The sequence below is a fragment of the Xiphophorus maculatus genome, chromosome 13, assembly GCF_002775205.1.
Source record: "Xiphophorus maculatus strain JP 163 A chromosome 13, X_maculatus-5.0-male, whole genome shotgun sequence".
Lineage (NCBI taxonomy): Eukaryota > Metazoa > Chordata > Actinopteri > Cyprinodontiformes > Poeciliidae > Xiphophorus > Xiphophorus maculatus.
The window spans coordinates 25,284,971-25,311,017 of NC_036455.1; the positions used below are offsets into that span (position 1 = coordinate 25,284,971).

Below are 26,047 nucleotides of genomic sequence, written 5' to 3' on the forward strand. Positions count from 1 at the left end.
TTTCCTCTATACCTGATAAAACAAACAGATGGACAGGAAAGGAGCATTTTGTTGCTAGGAATACAGAGATGCAGTCTTCCCAGACGACTTGACTATTGAAAAGGCAACAGCTAATTGGACACCAATTGATCAATTGATCAATAAGGGATGTAGTAATGTCAAAAACTATTGCTTCCATAGGAGAGGTGGAGATTCCACATGGATGGAGAGAGAAAGGGGCCTGTTTGGTGGGACCTCTTGAGAAAGTAACTTCATCCGTTTTGAGTTAGAAATTAAGCTTTTCAACCTACCATTTTTTTCCAAAAATAAAACCCCCCAGAACACTTCATTCTAAGCTCTTTCTTAAACGCACATGAACTAAATTCATGTGGACTTCATAAGGCAGAAAATAAATGTATGGTAAAATGGTAAATGACATGTATTGTGTAGTGCTTTATCAAGTCCAGAGGACCCAGAGTGATTCACACTGCATTTTTAGCCATTCACCCATTTAAACACATTCACTGATGGTGGCAAGCTATGAGATAGTAGCCACAGCTGCCCAGACAGCACCATAACCCAGTGCTACCGGGACCTCTGACCCCCACCAGCAGACAAAAACATAATAAGGTAGGGGCAAGGGTCTTTCCCAAGGTCACAATGACAGATAATATTCATTTTTAATGTAAATGTACTTACAAATGCACTTACAAATGGAGAGTTGCTGGGGCGGAGGAGACTGGGAAGGGCTCAATAGAAGGTGTCCAGAGGTATCCGCCACTGGATGTGTTAATTACTTTTAATCAGATTACAGCCGCTGTGGTCATTGGGTTCCTTCCCTTTCCAACATGGCGCCCATGTTGACGCGTCGCTGCAAATTCTAAGGTCACGTGTTTCCGCCGACTGCGTTTGGCGACCCGATATTGCATCATTGGGTTATCAGGCCGCAGTACATGTGAGACTAGCTGAGTTTATTTGATAGAAATTAAAGCAACGTCATACTCAGGAAAATTTGCAGTCAAATTAATAAAATGCCTAAAAAAGCAAAAGAAGAAACAGAATGGGTGGACACTGATGTCGCTCCAGGGGCAGGTGAGAAAACTGACTGTGTGAAGTTGGGTAAAGGATATATAGCATTCCAGCTAGCAAGATGTGAGTCAAAGAAAACTCAGTTGATTTATTGTAATCGCTGGTAGTAGCAGACTGTCATTCATGTCAGCAGACAAGCAGTTTTAAAACGACCGTTCTAACTCCTATACCGGATATGTTTTCTTGTAACTTTTGGCCCAAGTCCAGTTAAGATGATTTCAATGCGGATAATTTATTCTGTCTAAAAACTCTACTACTACTATAAAAATATTGCATAATAACTCTTTATCCAACAGACAAAACCTTGAGATAGTACACTCGACTATCATTCATTCCAATGGATCCGTTTTACTTTTTTAAAAATAGAAATTACATTGCGATTATGACACTGGGTTGGCTTTATGTGTTGATGAGTTTATCATGTAGCAGGTTCAGATAATATTCTCTACAACCAGTTTTAAGAAAGCCCAAAGCTGTAGTGGTGAGGGTAAAGATGTATTAGGAATATAATACCTTATACATAATACATTCTATAAGACTGAAATTCTGTCATCAGTTTGTATCTTCTACCCCTGTATCCATGGGTTCTTTCTGGGTACTCCAGCTTCTTCCCTCAGTCCCAAACAGAAATGTCCGGTTACATGGCCACTTTAAATGACCCTCACAATGTGTGTATTGTTGGCTGTCATGAGTACTTCTGTGTTGCCCTGTGTCAGAGTTGGAGATAAATGCTTTTTACAAATTACGAAGATTGAACAGAATTTAATTTAAATGGGGGGATACATTCTTACAAAACGAATATTATTTAAATGACTAACTACCTAAAACTACATTACACTATGCATGCGTCTTATAGGTAAATCTTCAATACTTTGCCTATACCTCCCCCAAAACACCTCACACACACACACGCGCGCACCCCCCCCCCCCCCCCCCCCCACACACACACACAAAATATCACATTTTTATACTTCAGAAAACCTTTCTCTGGTCGTTTTATTCACCTAAATCATTATTTTTTTTATTACCACTTGTATATTTATTATTATTATTTCTGGGACTACAAAGAACTTTCTTTGAATACCCAGCCTGAAGGCTTGTTGATTTATTTTGAGTATTTTAAATGTCTTCCAGTTCCAGTACCAGTCGGTTCATGTGTATTCGAGTTGTAAACATGTTAAAAAGTCAAAAAGGTTCATAGTTCTTTTCTGTTTGCTGCTTTTTTAATAAGATGCCAAACGGAATTTATGACAGTATTTTTCCTTGAACCCTTGATTATATTGAATTTCATGTAACTTCAGATGACTTTCACGCATTTTAGTATGTGTGACGAAGAAATAAAGACAATACAACTACATTTGTCAACCTTATGGAGCAGACTGATGGTCACTGTGAAAGTTTGGCAACTTGAATTTCGAAGAGTGTAATTTTATCTCAAATTGTCCCACAGAAAAAACAGTTAAAAAAGGAAAGAAAGACAAAAAGGGGAAAAAGAGTGTAAGTAGATCTTTATTCCTCAAAAATCTCATAGTAGATCTTGTGCTTTGAAAATGAACTGTGTCTCATTTACTGTGTTGTGAATGTTTTTCCAGTTTTTTGAAGAGCTCTCAACTGAAAGCAAACCTGAGAAGGTTGATGAGGCTGCTGGGAAAGACAATCAAACAAAACAGGTAATTAACTGGAACACAAAACAATGTAATTATGTGTGGCAGAGGGAGGTATGGTTTCCATGACAACTGGAAATGTGTTTTATTTTTTTGTGATGAAGAAAATGTTTTGTTTTTTAATCTAGATGAGCCATTCTCAATTCCATCTGTCATAGTTAGCCTCAGTGCTGTCTGACCACCAGTTACCAAAGAACCAGGCTGGCCAAGCTAACAGTGCTGAGGAACAGTGGTTTCTCTGTCACCATTACTGAGGCAAACAGCACCCCCTGGCGTTTACTGTCTGAAAATTCACAGTCTATCATTTTTGGAACTACTCTTTTTAGCCCCAGAAAAAAAAAGAACGACGGAAAGGAAAAGGAGTGGATGTGGGTGAGAAGGATGATGAGGATGTCATGCTGACCTTGAAAAATCTCTCAGTGCAAGGAAGTGATGAGGAAGATGAACCAGGTATGATGTTTTCCTCTGATGATTCCCATCAGCGTAGCTACGTTCTCCGAACTAAACATTTATTTGCTTTACTTGCCTTTGTTTCCACAGGCATCACACCCAGCAAAGGAAACAAGAAAACGGTTTGTCTCTTAGGAACAGTGTGTGTTGTTTCCTATGGAGTGAGTGTGTGTGTTTGGTTTTCTATGCAGTGAGTGTGTGTGTGTGGTTCCCTCTGTAGTGTGTGACCATTTTCCTGACACTACATTGTAGGGACCCACTGCTTCTTGTGGGGACCGAAGCCTGGTCCCCACAAGGGGAAACACTGTTTTTGGGTCAGGGGCCAGATTTAGTACTAAGGTGTGAATTGAGTTTTGGTTAGGGTTAGGTATGTAATGGTTAGGGCTATTATAAGAGTAAGGTTTAGGCTGTGGAAATGAATGGAAGTCAATGGAAAGCCCCCACAAAGATAGCCACGCAAATATATGTGTGTGTTTGTGGCTTCCTTTGCAGTGTGTGGCATGGTCGTGATATGTCTCTCTGGTGTTTTCTAGACTGGAAACATCTTTGCTGCTCTGAGCCAAGGACAGAGTGATGATGAACCAGATCTGGATGAAGATGACGATAAACCTGTAGTGAAGGTACATTACTAGAGCTCAAACATAAGTGTGTGTTGAAGTTCTCGTAGAGAGTTAGGGCTTTCCAGGGGCAGGCGACATTCGGCCTGAGAAGGCTGTGGTTGCTGTAAGGATGTCATGGTTAACATGCCTCTTAGGTGTCACATGAAGGACTTGGACTGCAGACTGGAGTGTAGTGTAAACTAAAAGAAAAAAAGCCTTTCTTTACGTACCTTTGTGTTGCAATTGAACTCTACAGAAAGGAAAAGGAAAAGCAGCTGAGCAACAACGGAACATAGCTGATAATAAGGATGACGATGAGGAAGATGATGAAGGAAGTGACAGTATGATGGTATGCTGCGCCTCCACAGCTCCTCTGCCACCTGCTTTGTTCTCTATGTGATTGTGTGTTTCTCTGCTATTGCCAGCAGAGCGCTGAGGATGTCATTGCACAACAGGCCAAGGAGGCAACAGATGACCCATTTGCTAACCTGAGTAAAAAGGAGAAAAAGAAGAAAAAAAAACAGGTAATAACTATGTATCACCTTTCTTTTACTCCAAATATATATCTATTGTAGCTAAGGGTTATTTAAGGTGCAGATGCTCAATCTACACACTGGTACTCCTCAGAAGAGTTGTTTATTAAAAAAAAGGAGGTGCAGTAACACTTAGCACTTAGCAAAACTGTTTGCAACCCTAACAGATGTGTGTTTGATCTAATTTTTTAAATTTCACCAACATTATTAAATCAAGTTAAATGCATATGGATATTTCTGCATTTTGTTTTTGCTTCTATTATCTTTGACTAATATTTAAATTGACTTGATGTTCTGAAACACTAAACTGTGACAAACATGCAAAAAAGACCAAAAACAAATCAGGAGACGGGGTGGGGATACTTTTTCATATCACTGTTTCAAAACAACTCCAAAGAGATTTCTACATTATTTACAGTCAAATTTCAACAATTTCATTCAAATACCCCTTAATGACAACATTGACCATTTTCATGTGGTTTTATTTTTATATCAAGCTTCTATTGCTTTGCTAAATTTCAATCTCTTAACTCTAGTGAAACATTGCTGCAATTAGAAACTTGCAATTTCCATATTTGTGTTGATGTGCTTGTCCAGATGGAATATGAGCGTCAGGTGGCAAGTGTCCGAGCTCAAAACGCATTGGAAGGAGATTTCTCGGTATCTCAGGCTGAGCTGTCCTCCAGGCAGGCGATGCTGGAGAATGCCTCAGATATTAAGGTAACATGTTCACCTTAGTAACTTGTTGACTTAGTTTTCTCTTGTACTTTCCAAAAAAACACAAGAAAACAAAGACCAAAGAAACTTCCGAAGAGTAATTGTAGTCTATTCTAAAATTCCTACCAGCTTTTTTTGCACACTAAGCTTGTGTGTACAGCAGAAGCAGTTGTTGAAGATTGTTGTGTGTCTTTCAGCTGGAGAAGTTCAGCATATCTGCTCATGGCAAGGAGCTTTTTGTCAATGCTGACCTTCTGATTGTGGCAGGAAGAAGATATGGTTTAGTTGGACCAAATGGGTAAATACTTTATTTGCTGCTATTTGATATGAAAAAATAGATAGAAATTCTGATCAATAGAATAGAAAATGTTATTTTATTGTCAATCAGTGACCAAACATGTTAAAGAATTGTACTGTTATTGAGTTGTGTAGTATATCTAATATAGTTGATTAGGGCTGTTGCAAACAAATATTTTAGTAATTGAGTAATCTATCGATTATTCTTTCGATTAGTTCTGTTGGAGCATGGGCCAGGCCTGGTGGGGCCCCATCAGGACCCCCAGAAGCTGGAGCTGATGCAAAGGGACATTTAGCGTCATTTTATTAGGAGATTTTCAGATTTTTGTCCCTGTAAATGGGATAATTTAGCTACAACACAAAGTATTTTATTCTATTAGCCTCGTTTTTTCATTCATTTTAATATCTTAGAGTATTTTCAAATTTAAAAAGTTTAAATTCACCGATACTTTTATTTGATTAATAAAATAAAATATTACATTGATATTGATTATTCACACCTCATAGTCCAGTAACCTCAGTTTGATTGGGGCCCAAAATTGCCACATCTGCTATATTCTTAGCTGATGTGGTTTGTTTTCACACTGCACTGAGTCAAACAATCCAAACTAAACGCTGCACCAGGAACTACTGAAGGAATCAATATAATCCTCAGAAGAAGATATGACCTCAAGTTCTTTCTTTACAAAATTCAAATAAAAATGGAGTAGCTTCAGACTTTAGTAATTGTAACTTTTTCTTTTGTCTTTGGTGAAAGACTAGGACCCATTTCTTGCTCTAGCTCTAGGTTCAGATGTTTTTTTAGTTGTATTTACCCAGAATGCCCTGCACTGCAGTTCACTTTCTGTCCACTTGCAGCAACATTTGACCCAAAAAGTTAGAAAAATGTTGAACATTCTCTTATTAAGGAAACTTCTAAGACCCTTTTTGGCTCTACTATAATGAGTTCTCTTCTAATTTGTTTCCTTAAATGCTGCATGTTTAGTTTATTGCTGAATATCTAAAAATAATTATGGAGCTTATGTGTTTAAAGCTGAAGACAGTGAAACTAATGGTTGATCACTAAGGGTTTTTATTGTTATGTTTTGTAGGATTTCTACACTGATTATGTCCAGCTGCAGGTTTTCATGTGTTAACCTGTCATTAGGGTTCTGTGTGTTAAGATTCAGTCAGTTCTCTCATTCAGGACCATCTTGCTTTCATTTTGTCTTACAGCAAAGGAAAGACCACCTTACTAAAACACATAGCAAACAGAGCTCTCAGTATCCCCCCCAACATCGACGTGTTGCTGTGTGAACAGGGTAAGTGAACTCTTGATGTTTTTCTCCTTCCTGAAGCCGTGTGGCGCCCGCTGACTGTGTGTGTGTCATGGATAGAGGTGATAGCTGATGACACCCCGGCAGTGCAAGCTGTGCTGAAAGCTGATACCCGCCGCCTGAAGCTCCTCGAGGAGGAGAAGATGCTCCAGGCTCGTCTGGAGAAGGGAGAGGACAGCGTGGCCCAGAGGCTGGAGAAGGTGAGCCTGACGTCTGGGCTGCTTTTCTCACTGCTGAGCCTCACAGTAACACTGCTGCTGCCTCAGCACTCACACACACACACCACAGTGCTTCCCTGACCTTCTGCTGTGGCTCTGGCTGCAGCTGAGTTCACACCGCACTGCATCAATGTGCAGTGTGGAGTGTGAATACAGAACTGTGTATAAGAGAAAGCTGGAAGAAAAATTCAAAAATAACAATGCTAGAGAGGTTGGTGGATGCAGACCAAGACTCTCCAGTTTGCATACCAACCCCACCTGGAGTGGATGATGCAATTATATACTTGCTGCAGAGGTAGTATTCCTCCCTTGACAGACCTGACACCATTATCCGCATCCTTTTCCTTGACTTTTCATCAGCCTTCAACACTGTCCAGCCAGGATTGCTACAGGAGAAACTGGCTAAAATGGACGTAGATGCATCACTTATTACCTGGATCATCGACTATCTGACAGCCAGACCTCAGTATGTGAGATTACAGAGCTGCAAATCAGACCGTCTAATATGTAACATCGGAGCGCCCCAGGGAACTGTGCTGTCTCCCTTTCTATTCACCACCTGCACTGCAGACCTTAAGTACTGTTCCAAACTGTACAGTACTTCATTGCAGCCCAGATGTGCTAAAGAACGCTGCAGCAAGTCCTTTCTGCCTGAGGCTATCAGACTGTATAATTCATACATAGTCTCTAGAGCTGTGCGTTTTAAATGTTGATTAGATATTTATATATTTAATGTACTGAGCAATATGTGTGTCCTTAGGACTATCATTATATGCTCATTGTTATTTATTATTGTTGTTATTGTGTGCAATGCTGGGACAAACTAAATTTTCCCCCTTTAGGGGATCAATAAAGTATTATTATTATTATCATCACAGAGCCGGGGCACACTTTTACCATGGAAACGGGCTTTTCTTAGAGAACTACTGGAAATCCTAAGCAAGTGTCATCAGCAACTCTCTATCAGACAGTTCAAGTGGGACTAAACCAGTCATTTTACTCTACTGACACAGAAAGCTGCATTGAAATGCTCACAAGATAACATTCTGCTACTGATGACACTTTCCATCTTGTAAGAGAAGTGCTAAGTGTCCACCAGCTGTCAACACGCAGGTTTCTAACATAAAGAGCTTTAATGAAAGCTGTTATCTCTCTGTGTAGAGAAATAACACAGATCCAACCGGACGGCTCTGATGATTAAAATCATTTCTTTTCTTTGGCTGTACTTCAGGTTTTTATGGGGATTATTTATGAGCATTTTAGAGCATGGTGGTTAAAAAGTGACAAATGTTCCTTGCTTCTCCTCCTTTCCAGGTGTATGAAGAGCTGAGGGTGATTGGAGCTGCAGCAGCAGAGGCCAAGGCCAGGCGGATCCTGGCCGGTCTGTCTTTTACCCCTGAGATGCAGAACAGAGCCACCAAGCGTTTCTCAGGAGGATGGAGGATGAGAGTTTCCCTTGCTAGGTATCCTCTAATCTAGGGGTGGGCATTTATTGTGTTTATCATTCATCATGATAAACTTCTAGTCATAATAACAATTTTGATTTATGAGTTAAAATTAATGTTTAAATAACCCCCAAAAACAATTGTACCATCGGGATTGTTATCTTTACGGTCTTCTTCACTGTTAGTTCATAGAGAATGTCAACAAATATCAATAAATTTGAAAATATGATTAAATCCAGCTAGTGTGTCCAGTCTAGTGATAGAAATCACACTTCTCGAGGTGACTGGTGTCGTGTTATGTATTCACAGTCATGCTGTTACTTAAAAAAGAAATAATTACTATTGTCACGTTTACCGTTATCACAATAGTACCACAAAATATTGCAATAAAACTTTTAGCTCTCTATCGTCCACCCGCATTCTGATCCTACACATCATGCTGCTCTGTTTTTAACTCCTGTTAATGTGTGTGTGTGTGTGTGCAGAGCCCTGTTCATGGAGCCCACCCTGCTGATGCTGGATGAGCCCACCAACCACCTGGACCTGAATGCTGTCATCTGGCTGAACAAGTACTGAAGCTTTCATTCATTCCAGATAATAACACTCAGACTATCGACAGGAAGCCAAAGTCGTCATATCCCTTGAACAAGCACTCATTTTTAGAGTTTTTTCTGTGTCATAGCAGTGAAGTGGAAGAATAGGGAATATATACTCAAATGCAAGGCCGACTGCCTACTGGGATTCAACACATTCTCTATACTTTTGGGGAAAAAGTGGAAAGCTCTCTATCTTTTCTTGTTTTTGTCCCCCAAAACATCTGGAGTGTGATGTGCCTTTAAATGAGCCCCCCTGGTGTGAATACTTGAATAAGTGACTGAACATCTGTGTTCGAGTCCTGTCACAGGTTCTCAAATCAGCGTATTTTTGTACTTTGACTATGTCATTTTATTGATTTGGACCATTCCATTGCACCTCTGGCTGTACATTTTTGGTGGGTCAAACAACAACTTTAAATTGTCCAGTCAATGAAGCTAGAAGTAAAACAGCCGATGTAAAATAAATAACAGACTGAAACTTGCCAAAACAACAGGTTGACTGCTTTGGTCAAACATGTAAAACTAAACGCCAACAAACCCTCTGTCAAATGGTTCAGAAAGTGTTATTAGGAGTTCTAAATATAATATAAGATAAAAAGTACAGCACGATGTCACTTAACACATAGAATTAGACTGAATAGATCTGCCCTTATGGATTGTTAATAGTCATTGATACCCAATCTAGAATTTGTTTTTTAAATATCAGGAGTGATGCAGATATTGGTATCAGATCAGTGCATCTCAGGTTCCTCTGGGCTTTAAAATAGTCTGAATACAAGGACCATTTTTGTTTGTGAATATTTTTTGAAGTTTAGTATTTTGCTTCCATTTCGACATAATGTTCCACTTTCTGTTGATCTGTCAGATAAAATCCCATTAAAATACATTATGGTTGTAAAATCACTAAATGTGAGAAGCTCAGAGGGTGTGTATATTTTTGCATGGTGCTTGCTGTTTGGGGATTATTAATTTAGGTTTAAATCCCAACAACACAATAAATCCAAATTTCCTGAGGAAATAGGGCAACATTTTTTCTGTTTAACTGATCAACTGTAAAAATGTTTTGCATATTTAGTTCTGATTAGCGTCCCACTGTGATAATGTTTTTTTCTCTGACTTTTTGTTCTCTGAATGGTATGAAAACTTTAGATTTTTTTCCCTGCAAATCAACTTACAGCTACCTTCAAAGCTGGAAGAAGACTCTCCTCATAGTGTCCCATGACCAGAGTTTTCTCGATGATGTGTGTACTGATATTATCCACCTAGACAACCAAAAACTCTACTATTATAGAGGAAACTATTGTAAGTATCACACATGCTTTCTGCTATATTAGTTTGTTGTTTTTATCTGAAAGCTCCTGAATGTGTAGTGAGTAGTTTGTACAGTGCTGGAACATTTTAGTGCTGCTCCTTCATTATCATTGAATGTTGTGATAAACTGATGTTCTGGAAGACACAGAGCTGCTGTAGGACTGCAGTACTCTGCAGAAATGAAGAAAATGTTTGGAAAACCGGAGAAGGTTTTTGGCAGGGGTGTTAAGTAACTTTCATTAAATGAACACCTGGCAAAGAATACATCCCTCAAATATTTGATTCCCTCTGTGTTAAGTGACCTTCAAGAAAATGTACGTGCAGAAGCAGAAGGAGTTGCAGAAGCAATATGACAAACAGGAGAAGAAACTCAAAGAGCTGAAGGCTGGAGGCAAGTCCACCAAGCAGGCTGTGAGTATGGCTGTCTTCCCACACTGCGACACAAAATCACATTTGCGGTGCAAATTACAACAAATTTATAACACCATGGAGGAACACTAAAGGTTTTTCTCATTTCACTACCTGTAATAGTATCATCTTTAAAAGCTTGATTTGCTGATTACGATTTTGGCTGATACATTTTAAATCTGTCTGAAGTGTTGCCAGCTATAGTGACAAAGTAGCTAAATTGGCAACAGTTGGGTGATTATTGCTAACCACACTCATTCAGACTGATTTCAATGTTTCAGGAGAAACAGACTAAGGAGGCCCTGACCAGGAAGCAGCAAAAGGGCAAAAAGAAAGGACCTCAGGAGGAGGAGAGCCTGGAGGCTCCAGAGCTGCTCAAGAGGCCAAAGGAGTACACTGTGAAGTTCACCTTCCCCAACCCTCCTCCACTCTCTCCACCCATCCTGGGCCTGCACAGTAAGATCTGCTGTGACCCGCACACTTCTCCACATCCAGCTGGAGTCTTCAGTTTGGATAAAATACAGTTATATAGCCAGCAAACATGAAATTATTGGACTAATCATCAGCTGCTAGGAGAATGTCAAAGGGCTATAACCTTAACAAAAAATACAATGATTTCAAGATATCAACATACAAATTTTAATCAAAATGATAACCAGATCCAGTTGCTTTTAATTAAAAGTAGACACTATTACATTTATGCTGCTAAAATAATATTGATTAAAACCAATATAATAACATCTGACATTTATTTATTGTTATTAATAAGAACACAGCTGAACATGGCATCGTCACCCCAAGAACTACTACAGAACAACACAAAGACCTCAGAGGAAGACATGAGCGCAACTTCCTTTTTCACAAAATGTAAACAAAAATGGAGTATCATCAGATTTGAGTGTTTTTTGTCTTTGGTTAAATATCTCAAGCCATTTCTCCCTCTGGCTCTAGACTCGCAGTGCAGAATGCAGAAAGCCCTGCACTACATAAACGCCTCATGTTGAAGCAGTCGACTGCTCCAGTCATTGTATGTTTGGCAGGCGCAATGAAGTATTAGTGCTTTTAATCGATCCTAACACACTTCTTCTTTTTATTTTTTTTACTGGAAACCTTATTCAAGCAGCTATCCATGTTATATATACAAAAAACTTTTTTTTTTAAATATTTTTGAATTATATTGATATATAAGCATATTTAAATATTCTTAGTGGGGAAAACAGAATAGAATATTCTGATATTGATGTATGATGAGCATTTTACAAAGCACACAGCTGTTCATATTTTTTTAAATATATTATTTAGTAATATCAATACATGTTTATATAAACATACAAAATGAGGGGTCTATTCTTTTATTATGTCTATGCTGCACTGTGATCATCTCCCGGTTTGCTTGCATTCTCATATGCATTTGAACCGTGGCAGAGTTCACTTCAACCGAACCCAGGCGGACCAGCGTTTGCTTTTTTAGTCTGCATTGGACCTCCCCAACCCAACCGGACCTTCTATTAGAGTTAGATTAAAGCAGAACGCCCCCTGGTGGGCATAGTGGCAAGACCCAAAATTGTAAGAGTTTTGAAACCATTGTATTTTTTTAAAAGCATAAAAACATGGCCTTTCAAAAACAATCAGCCTTAACTAGGTCTAGCAGGGGTTTATATTGGCTTTTTTCTTTTTTTTTTTTTTTTTTTTACATCTTAAGAATATTATCTTATGCTAAATATTTTTGAAACCTTATTCTGGATTAAGGTTTAATCAGCAGAGTAACAAAAAAATCATAAATCTACAAACCTTTTGTCAGGAATTTAAACATACAAACAAAATAAATTTATTTATGTGTGCTTACATGTCATGTCTGTTGATATTTGTGTGACTAGTTTTTACTGTATACAGGTGTTGACTTTGGCTACGAGGGTCAGAAGCCTCTCTTCAAAAACGTGGACTTTGGCATTGACATGGACTCCAGGAGTGAGTGTCTAAATCCTACAGTAGATGATTCATACTCATATTTAGATATTGGTGCTAATTATGTCTACATTGAGCATTATAAAGGCTGGGAACTTTATATGAATTACTACTTTATTTATAATGTTGACATTATGGCAGTTTTTCTTCTGTTATTTACTTTTCCCGACATTTCTCCATTAGTTTGCATCGTGGGACCCAATGGTGTTGGGAAGAGTACTCTGCTGCTGCTACTCACAGGAAAATTGAATCCTGTAAGACCACATACATGAAATTCCTCCTTTAAAGTATAGTCCTATGTACAGCTAGCTTAACAGAAGACTTTTTCTTTTACAGATTAAGGGTGAAATGAGGAAGAATCACCGCTTGGTGAGTAACATAAATGCAAACACATAAAGGCTCGATCCCGATACTCGCACTTCCACCCTTGTTCTGCCCTTGTGTCCTTCAAATGCGTCTTCATGTTGAAGGGTTTGAGTCCACAGTGGGTCCCACATTCTCTCCATCCAGCCTTCGCCCCGCCCATTTTGGGTCCTATTTCCACACGTCTGCTAAGCCCCCATCTACGTAGGCGGACTTCGGCAAAGTGGGTTGCCCACAATTAATTTCTGCAGGTGACGTTTGCAATTACATGGCAATTTTGTCATTATTAAAAATTTTTTAAAAATACAAGGCACCCATTAGTAACAAAAAAGTTTGATATGATAAACTGAGCAGCAAAAAGAAGGAATAAAAAAGAAGAGTCACAAACTAACTGTGAGGAAAGTAAACAGAAAATGTTTCAAATGGTAGACGAATTTCAAATCTTCAATGAAGCTATTAAAAGATTGGAAGAGGGGCGTGCCATGGTGGCGGAGGGGTTAGCGCGACCCACATTCAGAGGCAACGTGGCCTCGACGCGGCTGTCGCGGGTTCGACTCCCGGACCCGACGACGTTTACCGCATGTCTTCCCCCCCTTTTCTTCCCCCTTTCCTGTCAGCCTACTTTGAAAAAGGGACACTAGAGCCCACAAAAAGACCCCTTGCGGGGTGATTAAATATATATATATATATATTGGAATAAAGATTGGGCTTTTGTTTTGGTGCAGAGCTTAAGCACCTTCAAAAATAAATTTATTTCATTTTGAAAATATTAAAAATTGTGGTGAATTTTAGAAAGCTGTATTTGTGAATAAAAACTTAGGATTAAATCTTTAATATCATAATTTAACTCTTCATCCCCAGTGAGAAGACCAAATTTTATTATATTAAAACTTGAAAGCAGAATAAATCTCTTGTACAAGATCCAGTTTTGAAAAGTCTTTCTAAAAACATTAATTAGTTGCATTTGAAAAAAGATGTCTCAAAATCTTCGTCACAAAACGCACAGGAACTGATATTTATATTGAATTTTATTTTATATTTTGCAGAAAGTCATTGCAGGGAAAACTTCATACATAATTATGAAATTAATTAAATCTTTTGTGCACAAATGCCTAAACTGTGACCAGCCTGCCATTCTGGATGTCAAAGTTGCAACACAGTTGCAAACATTTCAATTCTGAAATGTTTGCATGTTTGTAATCTGCACACTCAAACTCTTATCTTCATTTTGATTGAGTACATACTTCATAGATCGCTGTAGGGTGCAGTGTAAGTATTGGGACCGTGCCAATATGCAGATTTAAGCTGGTAGGCTTGAGGAAGGGACCTTGTTCACAGGTCAAAGGCCACTTGTCACCAGACACCCGGCCACTATGAGTTAACTTGCATGTTTTGCTCTGTGGAAAGAACCAAGTTAAGTCTGAGAAAAGGGAACATTTCTAGTGAACAATATGCAAGCTGCAAGAAAAATAAATCCCTAAACTGGAATTTTAACCAGTAACCCTGGAGCTGTGACAGTCAGTTAAAGCTTGGTGTAGTGAGGCAGATAGAAGAATATCCTTTGATGTATTGTTCTGATCTTATTTTAAATGTCCTGAAGTATAAATGTTTTTGTTGGTGTTAATGTCCTTGTGTTCCTTACTTGTGTCCCACCTGCTGATGCCTTCATGTTTTTGTCTCCAACAGAAAGTGGGCTTCTTTAATCAGCAATATGCTGATCAACTGAACATGGAGGAGACGGCAACAGAGTATCTTATGAGAAACTTCAACCTGCCCTACCAGGATAGCAGAAAGTGCCTGGGACGCTTTGGCCTTGAAAGTCATGCACACACCATTCAGATCTCCAAACTCTCTGGTATGGACCTAAGCAGCTGCCGCATGGCTGTTTGTTTCAGAGGAGCCATTTTTAATCCCCTCTGCATTTTCTTCCAACAGGCGGCCAGAAAGCCAGAGTTGTGTTTTCAGAGTTGGCTTGTCGTCAGCCAGATGTGCTTATCTTGGTAAGAGCTGCTTCCTGTCTAGTCATCAAAGTATCAATGGCCCTTTTGAAATCTACCATTAACATGTGACCTAGTTCAAGCAGTGCTTAGAGGAGAACTTAAAGTGAGACTAATGAGAATCTACTCTGAGTTATTAGATGAAATTCCACTCAGACGATATTATGGGCCAAATTCACTTTGCTTCCAAAACACTTAATAAGGATATTTATACAGTGAGGGTGCATAAGATGCAGCTGGGGGAGATTTGAACCTGTAAAACTTGATTACAGTTTGATAATCAGCAGAGTAACAAAAAATTATGATAATAGATAACCACCCCACCCCCACTAGTGTATTTACTGTGTCTGTTATGTAACTTTGTAAAGTGTATGATCATTTGAATCACTCCTCCAACCAATCTCAGACAGGTCCTTTTCATCCAATCAGAGTATTGCTTGCAAATATTGCATTTACTTGGATAACTAAAAGCCAATCACAACCAGAAAATCAAAACACTGCACATTACTAAACAAAATGGCAGCATTTAGGAAAACACTGGAAACTTAATTTAACAAATACTAAGAATGTAATTAAGAATTAATTAACTGATGTACAAAAAACATTAATTTTAATTGCATGATTTCTTTGAATTTTTAAGACTTTGTAGTTAACGTATTGTAAATGTCATCTAATAAACAAATAATTGTCATATTTTCAATTTATTGCCACCTTTTAACACAAAACCCCGGTGGAGCCATTCTGGTTGCTGGTGGAGCACCCTACCAGAGTCAGCAGGTTTTCTGGGGGAAACACTACATGTGACCCCCAACCTCAGCAGATCACTTAGGATGATGTGGAAGGGGCTGTAGTCAGTGGGACGAACTTGCCTTTATTTTGGGACATTTTGCATTTTTACTTGATGTCCCAAAGATATCCTGAGCCTCGCCACCTGAACTGATGGTGTCCACACCTGAATTTATTCATCTTTAGGATTTTTTTTTTGTACTTCTGAGTGAAGTCAAATATTATTTGTATTTTTTTTAGGATGAACCTACTAATAATTTGGACATTGAGTCAATAGACGCCTTATCAGAGGCCATCAATGAATACAAAGGAGGTGAGTAAAATTATTTATTTTAAAAGCTGTGAGAACCTGGGAAAGTAAGGAGTCTGCATGAGAGCAGCGTTAGCTTAAGCTGTGCTGCATTGATGCAGAATTCATACAGCAGGAACCCCAACCATGCCGAGTGCATATAAGTCAACATATTTTTTAGTCGTCTGACATCTGTTAAGCCTTTTTTAAATTGGCTATGTAATTAATTTTCTGACATGCTGTGTAAGCCATAATAATCAAAATGACAAGAAATAATAGCTTCAAACATTTCACTCCGAGTGATGAGTTTGAGTTTCACTTTCTGAAATGAGTGACAAAGTTCTGTGATGTACCTGTTGATGTTTTTATTGCTTTGTGTCCATTTAATTTACCATTCTAATATCCTGTAGTACAGGGAAGACAAAAACAGCCATGGTAAAAAGCTGCAGTGTGCAACTTTTACAAAAATGTGTTTTACATATTAAGTCTGTCACCATGTCATAACAGAATGAGACAGATAATCTGTGAAATAAAAAACAAGCTCCTCCCTCCTGATCCACTATTGCAATCGACAGTGCTAAGACCCCCTTGTGGCTCTGATTGGTTAAAAAGAACCAATCAGAGCCACAAGAGGGTTTTAGCACTGTCGATCAACCTATTGTACTAAATGTGCGGGTGGCATAAAACAATTTACTGTTCCAAGAAAACCGTTTACCTGCTATATTGGTTATGCTAACAAGCCTGAGCATTCATGGCAGTCTCTGCTGTGGTGAACCAGCTGTCGTGTAGCAGAGAGCAACAGGGAGGGTGGGAGCAGCGCATACATGAGTCTGTTTGACAGCACCAACACCCTCCAACTGGCTCTGTTTGGTTGTTTCTGATGGTGCAGAGTATTTGTTCAGATGACAGCAGGACCATAGGGGGAAGGCAGAGAAGCTTGAGGTTTTTTTTTCAGATTATCTGAATTATACTCTGATCCTGTGAGCAGCTGTGATCATCGTGAGTCATGACGCGCGACTCATCACGGAGACTCAGTGCCAGCTGTGGGTGGTGGAGGACTGCACCGTCAACCAGATCGAGGGAGACTTTGATGACTACAAGAGGGAAGTGTTGGAGGCCCTTGGAGAAACCATGGTCAATAAGGTCAATCCATGATCACTTCCAGGGGAGACCCCGACTATGGATTATTTACAATCATATACATCAGAACATTTGGAATATCAGTCATTCTTTCTGCTTCACATAAGCAGGAAGATTAAATATCTTTAACTATGATCTGTCAAAACTTAATAAAAGAATCTTCCACTTGCATTTTTGTCATTTTATTTATTTAAAAGTTGTGAAAGTCAGTAGAATGTTCAGGCATGTTGAAGTCTATGGGAGATTTTAAGCATTTTTCACGACTCTAGTGTTTTAAATAAGCCTTGTATATCTTCTTGACTTGATCCACTTTCTTATCATCAGGCGATATTTCTCCGTACCATTTATACCAGGGTTCACTAGGGCTGAGTAATGGTGGAGGTGATGTGAGCCCAACAGCATCATGAGTGTTGGAGTAATCCTCTCCTGAAAAATCCACATGTGGAATCTGAAAAGGAAGTAAACCTGGAAGGAGAAATATTTGGTTAAGTTTTTCTGTTGTTTTCACACACCAGGTTTAAGTGAATTTTTGGTAACTTTCACTTTCTAATGATACTGCAGTAGGAAAGTAGCTTGAAGCTCTGTGTACTCTAAGAAAAAAAAGCAACTTAATTACAGTAGGTTAGCTAATGTTGCTTATTCAAACGCTATTTTCTATAAATGCATAGAAAACTGTTTCTACTTGACTTTTATTCTGTGATTGAGGCTACGACTTCATGTAATCTGCAAATTGCTGAACTTGATATATATGAAGTTTTGCCTTCTGTAACCAAGAAAAACATTCATTCAAGTCTGTTTATAAAGCTGTTTCATAAGAAAAGGTGTCTGAAGGGCACTATGCAAACATAAAATTGATCCAATTTATAAACAGAAAAATATTGCCAAGTCGATCCAAATATCAAAATACTGTCATTTTTAAGCGTTCTGTTTGGAGCTGGGGTCTAGCAGCACTATCCCATCATGTGAGCCTGTAAGAAAACCAGTGACTTCACCAGAGCAGTTTCAGTTGCTCTGAATCCTTTCAGAGCTCAGAGAGCTCATCAAGTAATCACATGTCATTTTTAATGATTACTTGATGTAATCATCAAGTATGATGATTGATGATTACTTGACGTAATCATCAAGTATGTAGATGATTACATACTTGATTAGCAACTATTTTTTCAGGCATATTCGACAATAGATTAGATAAGGGTCTAATTTATTGTGGCATCTTTATGGAGAGCATGTTAAAGATTTGATTACATATCTGCTTACAAAGGATAAAATAGTTCTATCTAAAATGACGGCAGTGATAAAGGGGAAAACTCTAAATAGGTTGGTAGGGATTGATGGGGATCTATGAAGATGAAGCTTTGGATAAAGCTCATATTTCTGGTAAAGCTCAACAGATCAAAACATTTTAAGCACTGAGAAGGGTTGAAAAATAACCTGAAACTTTAAGTTCCTGTTTTCTGAATTTGTTGAATCAATTATTCACTGCTGAAAAAAGAAACAGAACTTGAAAAAATGCAACATTCCTGATATTATTGGTGCCCTCCTGATCTCCACTGCATAACACATAAGATGACATGTTAAATTCCCGGCGATTCAATGCATTTGGAAAAGCGAGCCCAAATGAAGCCAGGAGTTCTGGTCGACTTAATGCAGAGTTCCAGAAAAGCTAAGAATTTCGTACCGTCATCTCTTGCTTTGTTGATGGCTTCATTCAGCTTTTTCTGTTGTTTCATACACACACCTGAGGAAAGGAGATCCACCAGAACAATCAGTGGCTGCTACACTTTCTACATTAAAAGGTCAGACGATGCCTTACCAGTCAGAGTGGGATCATACACCATTCCAGTGTGTGGGCTGATAAACTGCTGGAGTAATTTCACATTCTACAAGTGAAGATAATAGGAGTTATTCTGGTTCTGTTTGTGCTCCAAAAGAAGTTCTTTTCCTCAACAATACTAGACTAAGGGTGTGCCGTGGTGGCGTAGCGGTTAGCGCGACCCGTATTTGGAGGCCTTGAGTCCTCGACGAGGCCGTCGCGGGTTCGACTCCCGGACCCGACGACATTTGCCGGATGTCTTCCCCCCTCTCCTTCCCCGTTTCCTGTCAGTCTACTGTCACATAAGGGACACTAGAGCCCACAAAAAAAGAGTCCCCCGGAGGGGTAAAAAAAAACAAAAACACAATACTAGACTAAAATTTCCATTGTAAAAAAGAAAAAGATATTTAACCATAAGAATGCAGAGAATGTCATTTGAATTAGTTGAGATGAATACATCTGAAAACCTGAACACCTCCTTCATAAGTGATCCAGCAAAGAAAAAACAGAATACAAGCAATGACAGAATAACAATCATTGACTGATCTTTAAAGGTAACAGCCTCTGAATGTTGAACTGAAATATTTCACAAAACTTGGCCTAAAGTGACGGTTCAGCATCCACACCTGGTTCAGTCTAAAAACAGCTGGAAGCTGACACTGGGACATGAAAATGGATTTTCATATTACAATCTAAAAATGAAACAACAAAATGGATTTTGAAATAGAAATAAATATATAAAATATATTTTTTATTTCAAACTTAATCATGTAGATTTGCTTTCACACAGATGCTCCGTATTTACCAGTTGGTGCAACTCTGGAAAACCCCTCCTGACCCACTTTTGACAAAGGTGAGGGATGGAGGGTGAGAGGGATGGACGGACGGACGGAAAACATGACATTTTGATCAAGTGTGCAGTCAAACCTTCACCTACCTGATGGTGGACGATAATGTTAGGGTCTCTACAAATTGGACAGGGGTTCCCACATATCTTGTCTCCTCTCTGCAAAAACAAAAAACAGAGTTCTGGTTATTTAAATAGCAGAGCATAAAGAAGTCAGTTCTGCAGAGAAGGAATGGTACAATGCAAGTCTTGCGTGTCTTCTGGGGCGGGATGCCTCCCTTATGGTTCCTCCTGTAGCCTGCCCACACCGCACTGCTGGCGTACCGCTCAACATACTCTGCCAAACACATGGAGCATAGTACAACCAACAGCTGCAGCAAAGGCCAAGAATCTAAAGTTCCCTGCTGGTTGCACCACATTCTGTGACCGTAGGAGGCGCTGTTGCATTTTAACACTGCTACGCCAAAACGTAAGCTTTTAAAGGAGGAAATCCCTCCCTCTGCAAAAGCAAAAATATAGAAAAAAGCCTTAAAAAAAACAACAAACATTTGACCACTAATATTATGACTATTATAGAATGTTCTACTTATAGAAAAACATAATAAATACTTGAATAGCAGAGTTTTATTTTACTATAATAGGTTTATTGACTCCCTCATCCCTTGCTTGAAATGCAACAGTGCCTCCTACGGTCACAATATACGGTGGTCACATAAAATGGTGTAACACCGGTACCTTCGCTGTCCAGGTAATCCCAGGGTCTTTGTTTATACCGATCTGCAGTCTGTGCCGCCTGGACCTCAGCCTCCTGCCAACATGCTGCTGAACTCCCGAACTGGTGTGTGAAGAGAGCAGAGAGGGGGGGCGGCTTCACCGCAGGCAGCCTCTGCAGGCAGGACTAAAGCAGATAGAAATCACATCAGAAACTCGTCCATCTGACCCGCCGTGGAACCATGGAGGCCATGTTGACGGGACACTAACGTATCATACCCGATATCGATGAAACTGGAATGAAGCTGAAATTAATTCACGAGAAAATATCCTGGATATGTTCAACACGTACGCGGCCATTTTGTCTTCACATGGGATGTAAGGTGAAAGGTGAAAGGTCGTCTCAAACGGATTTTTTATTTTTATTTTTTTTTTAAAGAACGTACATTAATCAACTATATTACTTGTTAAACCAATTCACCACATTGTTTGTTCTGATTCTAATCGTGGAGTATCTGTAACTGTCTCCGGCTTCAGTCAGAGGGTACGCACCATATTTTAGCCGGAGAGGCTGATGGTGCGCAGGGTGGGCGTGGTTTGTGCACGCAGCGTCAACACTCAGAGTCACCAGAGTAAGCAGTGCAAAACATTTCTAAGATGTGACTGATATAAACCACACTGTGATTTAGCTGACAGGAGATCTCTGGAAGTTTCTATTCAGCGTCTACAGAGCAGACTGGACGTCTTGAGGAAGTAAGATCCTTCAAGGTTTGCAGCAAGATGCTGCAGATCTTCTATAAGTCTGTTGTTGATAGTTTCATCTCCTCTGCTGTCATCTGTTGGGGCAGCAGCATCAGAACCAGGAACCTGGAAAGGCTCAACAACGTGACAAAGAAACCTGGTTCTGTACTGGTTCTGTTAAGAGGATGACTGTGGAGCCTCTGGAGAAGACAATGAAAAAATTAGGATTCTTCATCAAAAATCAAAAAAATTATGACCAACCCTGACCATCCTCTTCATGATACTGTCTTGGGAAAACAGTGTCTTTGGTCAGAGGCTTCTTCAGATTCAGATTCAAATACAGGAGATCTTTCATTGTAGACCATCACTGTCTGCAATGACTCTTTGAAGAATTTGAATTAATGCGAGTTACATTTTATTTCCCAATGGGATTAATAAAGTACCTTTGAACTGAATTGTTGACAGTAAATAGCTTAATCTCAGATTGTCCTGATAGGTTATCATTCGCTTCACCCTGGAAAACACAATTCATTTAGGAAGAAAACTCCTCCCATGTCACTTCTTATCTCCACCACATGACTAATCCCCTGGCCGGCTGGCTGTTTGTGGCAGAGCTCCAGTGGATCCAAACTCTTGTCACGCGATGCGTCAATGCTCCGCCATTGTGCTGGAATTTTACTTTGGGGACGGGAAGGGTCAAGCAGGTCAAGCACCATGACCGAGCGGAAAACAGCTCCTGAAGCAGAATCTTTTTTATTTTGAGACCGTCCACAAGCTCATCGATTGGGTCTTAAATTTCTTGCTAACGTGTAATTGGCTGTCTCCGCTGTCACCACATCAGCTCCTTGCCAGGACCTCGTGTTCAAATGCCTGTAACATGTTAACGTGTTGGGTGTTCTGTCTGGTTCATGTCAGCTAGACAGATTTTAATATCAGAGCTTTCACTTACAATAACATTTGTGTTACGTGTGCGTGGAAATTAGGCGCAGCCAGGTGGAAGGATAAAAAAGAGAAAACTGGACTGAAGAGTGAAAATGGAAGTTAAAGGAGAATATTGCAGCCTGACCCTCTGAGACTCCTTCCCTTCAGAAAACCAGACTCACTCATACCTCTCTTTTAAAAACAAATTTATAATCCATCTTTTCAAACTGACCCCAACAGCTGACATCTCAGACAACTTTTACTTATTATTATTAGTGGTGATATTACTTAATTTTTGTTATTATTTAAGTGTATGATAAATGTGTTGCAGTTTCTACGTTCATAAATTATGTTATTGTAAAGTATTTGAGTTTTATTAAAAGCACTGACAGATAGAACCTATTATTATTATTGGTGTCACTATAGAACCTCACCAACACAAATATTTTAAAAAGGCTTAAACCCAAAGAAATTAATTTTTCAGTTTATATTTTACATTTATGTGTTGACAACAACAAGGTAACAACTGTCTGAAAACATTAACTATGAAAGTTTGAGAGGGAAATACAATAAAGCCTCAGATTACAAATCTGTTATTCATCCATTTTGGTAAATAAGTGACACATACAGTAATAATAATTGTGAAATTGTTTTTTCTTCCCCAGACTATAATTGTACCATCAAACTCTATGATTGTTGTATCCCAAAACATACCACCATGGAACATGACTTGGCTTGTTGTGCAACCTGAAACAACCTTCGTTTCAGGTTGTTTCATAGGAACAACCTGAAAATAAATTACCGAACAGTGAGTGGAATATTGATATTTACTGTCAGATAAGAAAATGGATATGGAAATGGCTGTAATATGTATAACAAACACTGGGTAATCATGCATCTGAGAACTAAATTCATTGGCCCAAAGTTTGCTTTAACACTACACATACCATACAGCCACAAATGCTGTGCTTTTATTGAACCAAACATATTTGTTTTCATCAATTCTGAGTTCAAATTTAGGTTTATTGTTTTTAGCAAATTTGTATACTGTCTTTTAATCAACTAAATAACATAGAATATTAAAAGTTAGAAAATAATTAAAAAATCTTCAGATCTGCCAGAAATACATTGATAAACAGCCTCTTCTAATAATAATCTCAGCTAATGTGGATGTTTGATGTAAGAATCTTGATGTTGCATGAATACAATCTGACAGAATAGTTGAAGAGAGACTGACTGAGAGAGAGAAAGTGAGATCGATAGTTATTTAATTTCCCTTCAGGATCAATAAAGTATTTTTATTTAACTGAACTGAATTACAGAGGCAGAAAGCTATAGAAAAAATATGAGAAGCTGTCTGTGAAAAGTCATTGAAAAATTACTACATTGTTTTGCCCCTATGCTGCAGCTTAATAGACAAATGTGTGATTTTATATGTCAGCTGATATTAATATAAATATTCATGAATATTCATTGACATATCCTTATTAATTTAACTGAGTGTACAAGTGGAACCATTATATACAGTTTCTATGTTTGTTCTTAGACTCATAACCAGTACATTAATATTTCAAAGGTTTTCAAATGTTTTTTCATCTTTCTAATTGGCCAAAACCATCATCTTCCTCACTCTTATTGTTGTGTTTTTCAGCTGCTGCTCTGCAGTTTGACCCAAAGCTGACTGCCGAGGACAACAGTAAAACTGGCTTCGTTATGCTCCAGAACAGGAGGAAGGCATCAAGGATCTAAAGTGACACCAACCAGAGTCAAACTTGGATTACCACAACTCATACTGTTTCGCTGGTTCATAGAGTACCAGGCTTAACATCATGGATGCTGTTCTTCCATGGACAATAGAATTTTGTTCTGTCAGCCAAGAAGGAGTCAAATATGTTTACATTTCTTACCTGTTTTTCTAAATAAATTGCAATATTAATGCCATGTTGTAAAATCTAAGTTTGTGTACACACCTTTTTGGAAATATGGTAATGTAAGATAATTTTGAACAAGATAATACCCATTATCTGCCAACACAATTGTGTGTTTAACACCAGTGAAGAAACTTTTAATGGTATGTTATGATGTAGACCTATCAGACCAAAAAATGTACATGGATCAATATTCATTCTTTAACTTTTATTCAAAACAAAATCAACACAAACGTGCATGTAGATCCAAATTCAGATGATGGTTGAATCAACATTGACTAGTTTGATCAGTTGATCAGTTATGGTTGAAACCCTAACGTTGATTCAACATGTAAGTCAGGCTTCAACGTGAATTCAATGTTTCTGTCTGACTATATTTCAACATTGATTCACTCATACTTTGCTATCTGGAATATGTATTCTTGATGTCTGTCCATTTAGTGCAGAATTAGCTTCAGATTCCTTATCTGACTATTATTATCAACTATTATTTATTGCTTTTTGTGGTTGGTTTTCTATATCTATACCAATTACAACGTAAACCATTAGAAGTCAAGATGATTATGTGTGGGAGAATTTAAGCTGGAACTGAATTGGAAACGGGCTTCTGCCCTCTAACACTGTGACAGGGGAGTGATTTAAAGAGCAGTTGTGAAATAAAATAAAGTTCCTTAAAACATGTCATGTTGAATATTTTGTTAATGGTGTTTAGAGGAAGGTTTTTGAGCTTAATGCTTAAACAGCCGGTGTCAGTAAATATTCATCTATCAGTAATGTGTTGAGCAGGGATCGGTCCTGGAAACAGACAAAATATTCAGAAATTTTCACTGGGTACTGCTAAACATTTTAATTTAGATGGAATTTGAAACATATTTTTAAAACCTGGAACCTCTAAAATGACAGAATGACATTGTATGATCTATTTTATGACCCATGGATCTGAATCAGAAAGTCTAGAGCTACTGCAAAATCCCCAGCTGCCTCCAAGACCTTTCCTGACGGAAAACCGTTCCCAGTTAAAGCTGCAGTTGTCACCACAAAGTTTATTCTGCAAAGGCAAAAGCAGAAGAAAAAATATGGAATGTTTCCCCATGTTATAAGTGAAATAATTTACCAGTGGAAGACCTATCCCCAATGTTATAAGTAAAATAAGTTACCAGTGGAAATAGACAGTAAACAGTTAATGCTAACTAGCTAGTTAGCAGACCGTGCCATCTAGCTATTTCCGCTGGTAGATTATTTAACTAAACACAAGACCTTTTTCCCAAGTTATAATAAAAATAAATTGCTAGTGGAACCAGCAAGTAGGCAGTCTAGGCTAACTAGCTAGCTTCACTGGCATATTATTTTACTTATAACAAGACATTATTTTCCATGTTATAAGTGAAATAATCTGTGCATAAATGGGTAAAGGTCTGAACGTAATGTGAAGCTCTTTGGGGTCATAAAAAGTCTGCCAAAAGGCTTGGTGCTATTGAAATAAAGTGTAGAATCAAAAAAAGGAGGTGACCCCAATTGTTTAGTTTTTCTTAGCTTTTCTTTTAATTTGCATATGACATCTCATTTTACCAACAGAGTATCATATTACAAGCACAGTAGAGTTTAAAGAAAATATATAGTTTAGGTCTTGTTAAAAAAGTGCTTCGATATAGTATGATTACTTGATGATAACTGAAAAAATATTGGGTAAAAATAGACTAGTAATCGCTATGCTCAACATTGTATATAAATTACATTAAAATCAGTGATATTTTCTCAATTGTACATAACTATCTTGCGGAGGAATCTCCTAGGACCTAGGTGCTGTGTTGAAATCCTCAGGGGAAATCCGGACGATGAATGCCTCCCCAATATGGCAGCTTTCATTGACGTACGACGTTTATACCTCTAATACACATGGATGTGACCACCAAAACAGTCGCCA

The 26,047-nt window shown here is 38.5% G+C and overlaps 2 protein-coding genes across 3 annotated transcripts; one reads left to right on the forward strand and one right to left on the reverse strand.

Annotated features, from left to right (window-relative positions):
- The first annotated feature begins 901 nt into the window (after nucleotides 1-901).
- Nucleotides 902-17,333, forward strand: abcf1 (ATP binding cassette subfamily F member 1). 2 transcript variants are annotated; one of them, XM_005804471.3, is made up of 24 exons: nucleotides 902-1,071; nucleotides 2,519-2,565; nucleotides 2,661-2,738; nucleotides 3,059-3,182; nucleotides 3,273-3,304; nucleotides 3,716-3,802; nucleotides 4,038-4,130; nucleotides 4,207-4,305; nucleotides 4,912-5,034; nucleotides 5,229-5,329; nucleotides 6,544-6,629; nucleotides 6,705-6,844; nucleotides 8,177-8,325; nucleotides 8,793-8,876; nucleotides 10,081-10,205; nucleotides 10,513-10,625; nucleotides 10,904-11,078; nucleotides 12,516-12,590; nucleotides 12,771-12,841; nucleotides 12,924-12,956; nucleotides 14,637-14,805; nucleotides 14,886-14,950; nucleotides 15,974-16,046; nucleotides 17,011-17,333. In XM_005804471.3, the coding sequence occupies exons 1-24, from the start codon at nucleotides 1,011-1,013 to the stop codon at nucleotides 17,175-17,177; spliced, it is 2,370 nt and encodes a 789-aa protein (XP_005804528.1). In that variant the 5' UTR covers nucleotides 902-1,010; the 3' UTR covers nucleotides 17,178-17,333. The 2 variants fall into 2 exon arrangements, with proteins under 2 accessions (XP_005804528.1, XP_023200684.1); XM_023344916.1 differs by having other exon boundaries at nucleotides 4,210-4,305.
- On the reverse strand, nucleotides 17,334-21,051 carry mrps18b (mitochondrial ribosomal protein S18B). Its single transcript, XM_005804473.2, has 7 exons — nucleotides 20,813-21,051; nucleotides 20,558-20,720; nucleotides 20,062-20,159; nucleotides 19,913-19,981; nucleotides 18,976-19,042; nucleotides 18,841-18,900; nucleotides 17,334-17,627 (listed from the first exon to the last, which is right to left on the reverse strand). The coding sequence occupies exons 1-7, from the start codon at nucleotides 20,891-20,893 to the stop codon at nucleotides 17,428-17,430; spliced, it is 738 nt and encodes a 245-aa protein (XP_005804530.1). The 5' UTR covers nucleotides 20,894-21,051; the 3' UTR covers nucleotides 17,334-17,427.
- Nucleotides 21,052-26,047: the final 4,996 nt, after the last annotated feature.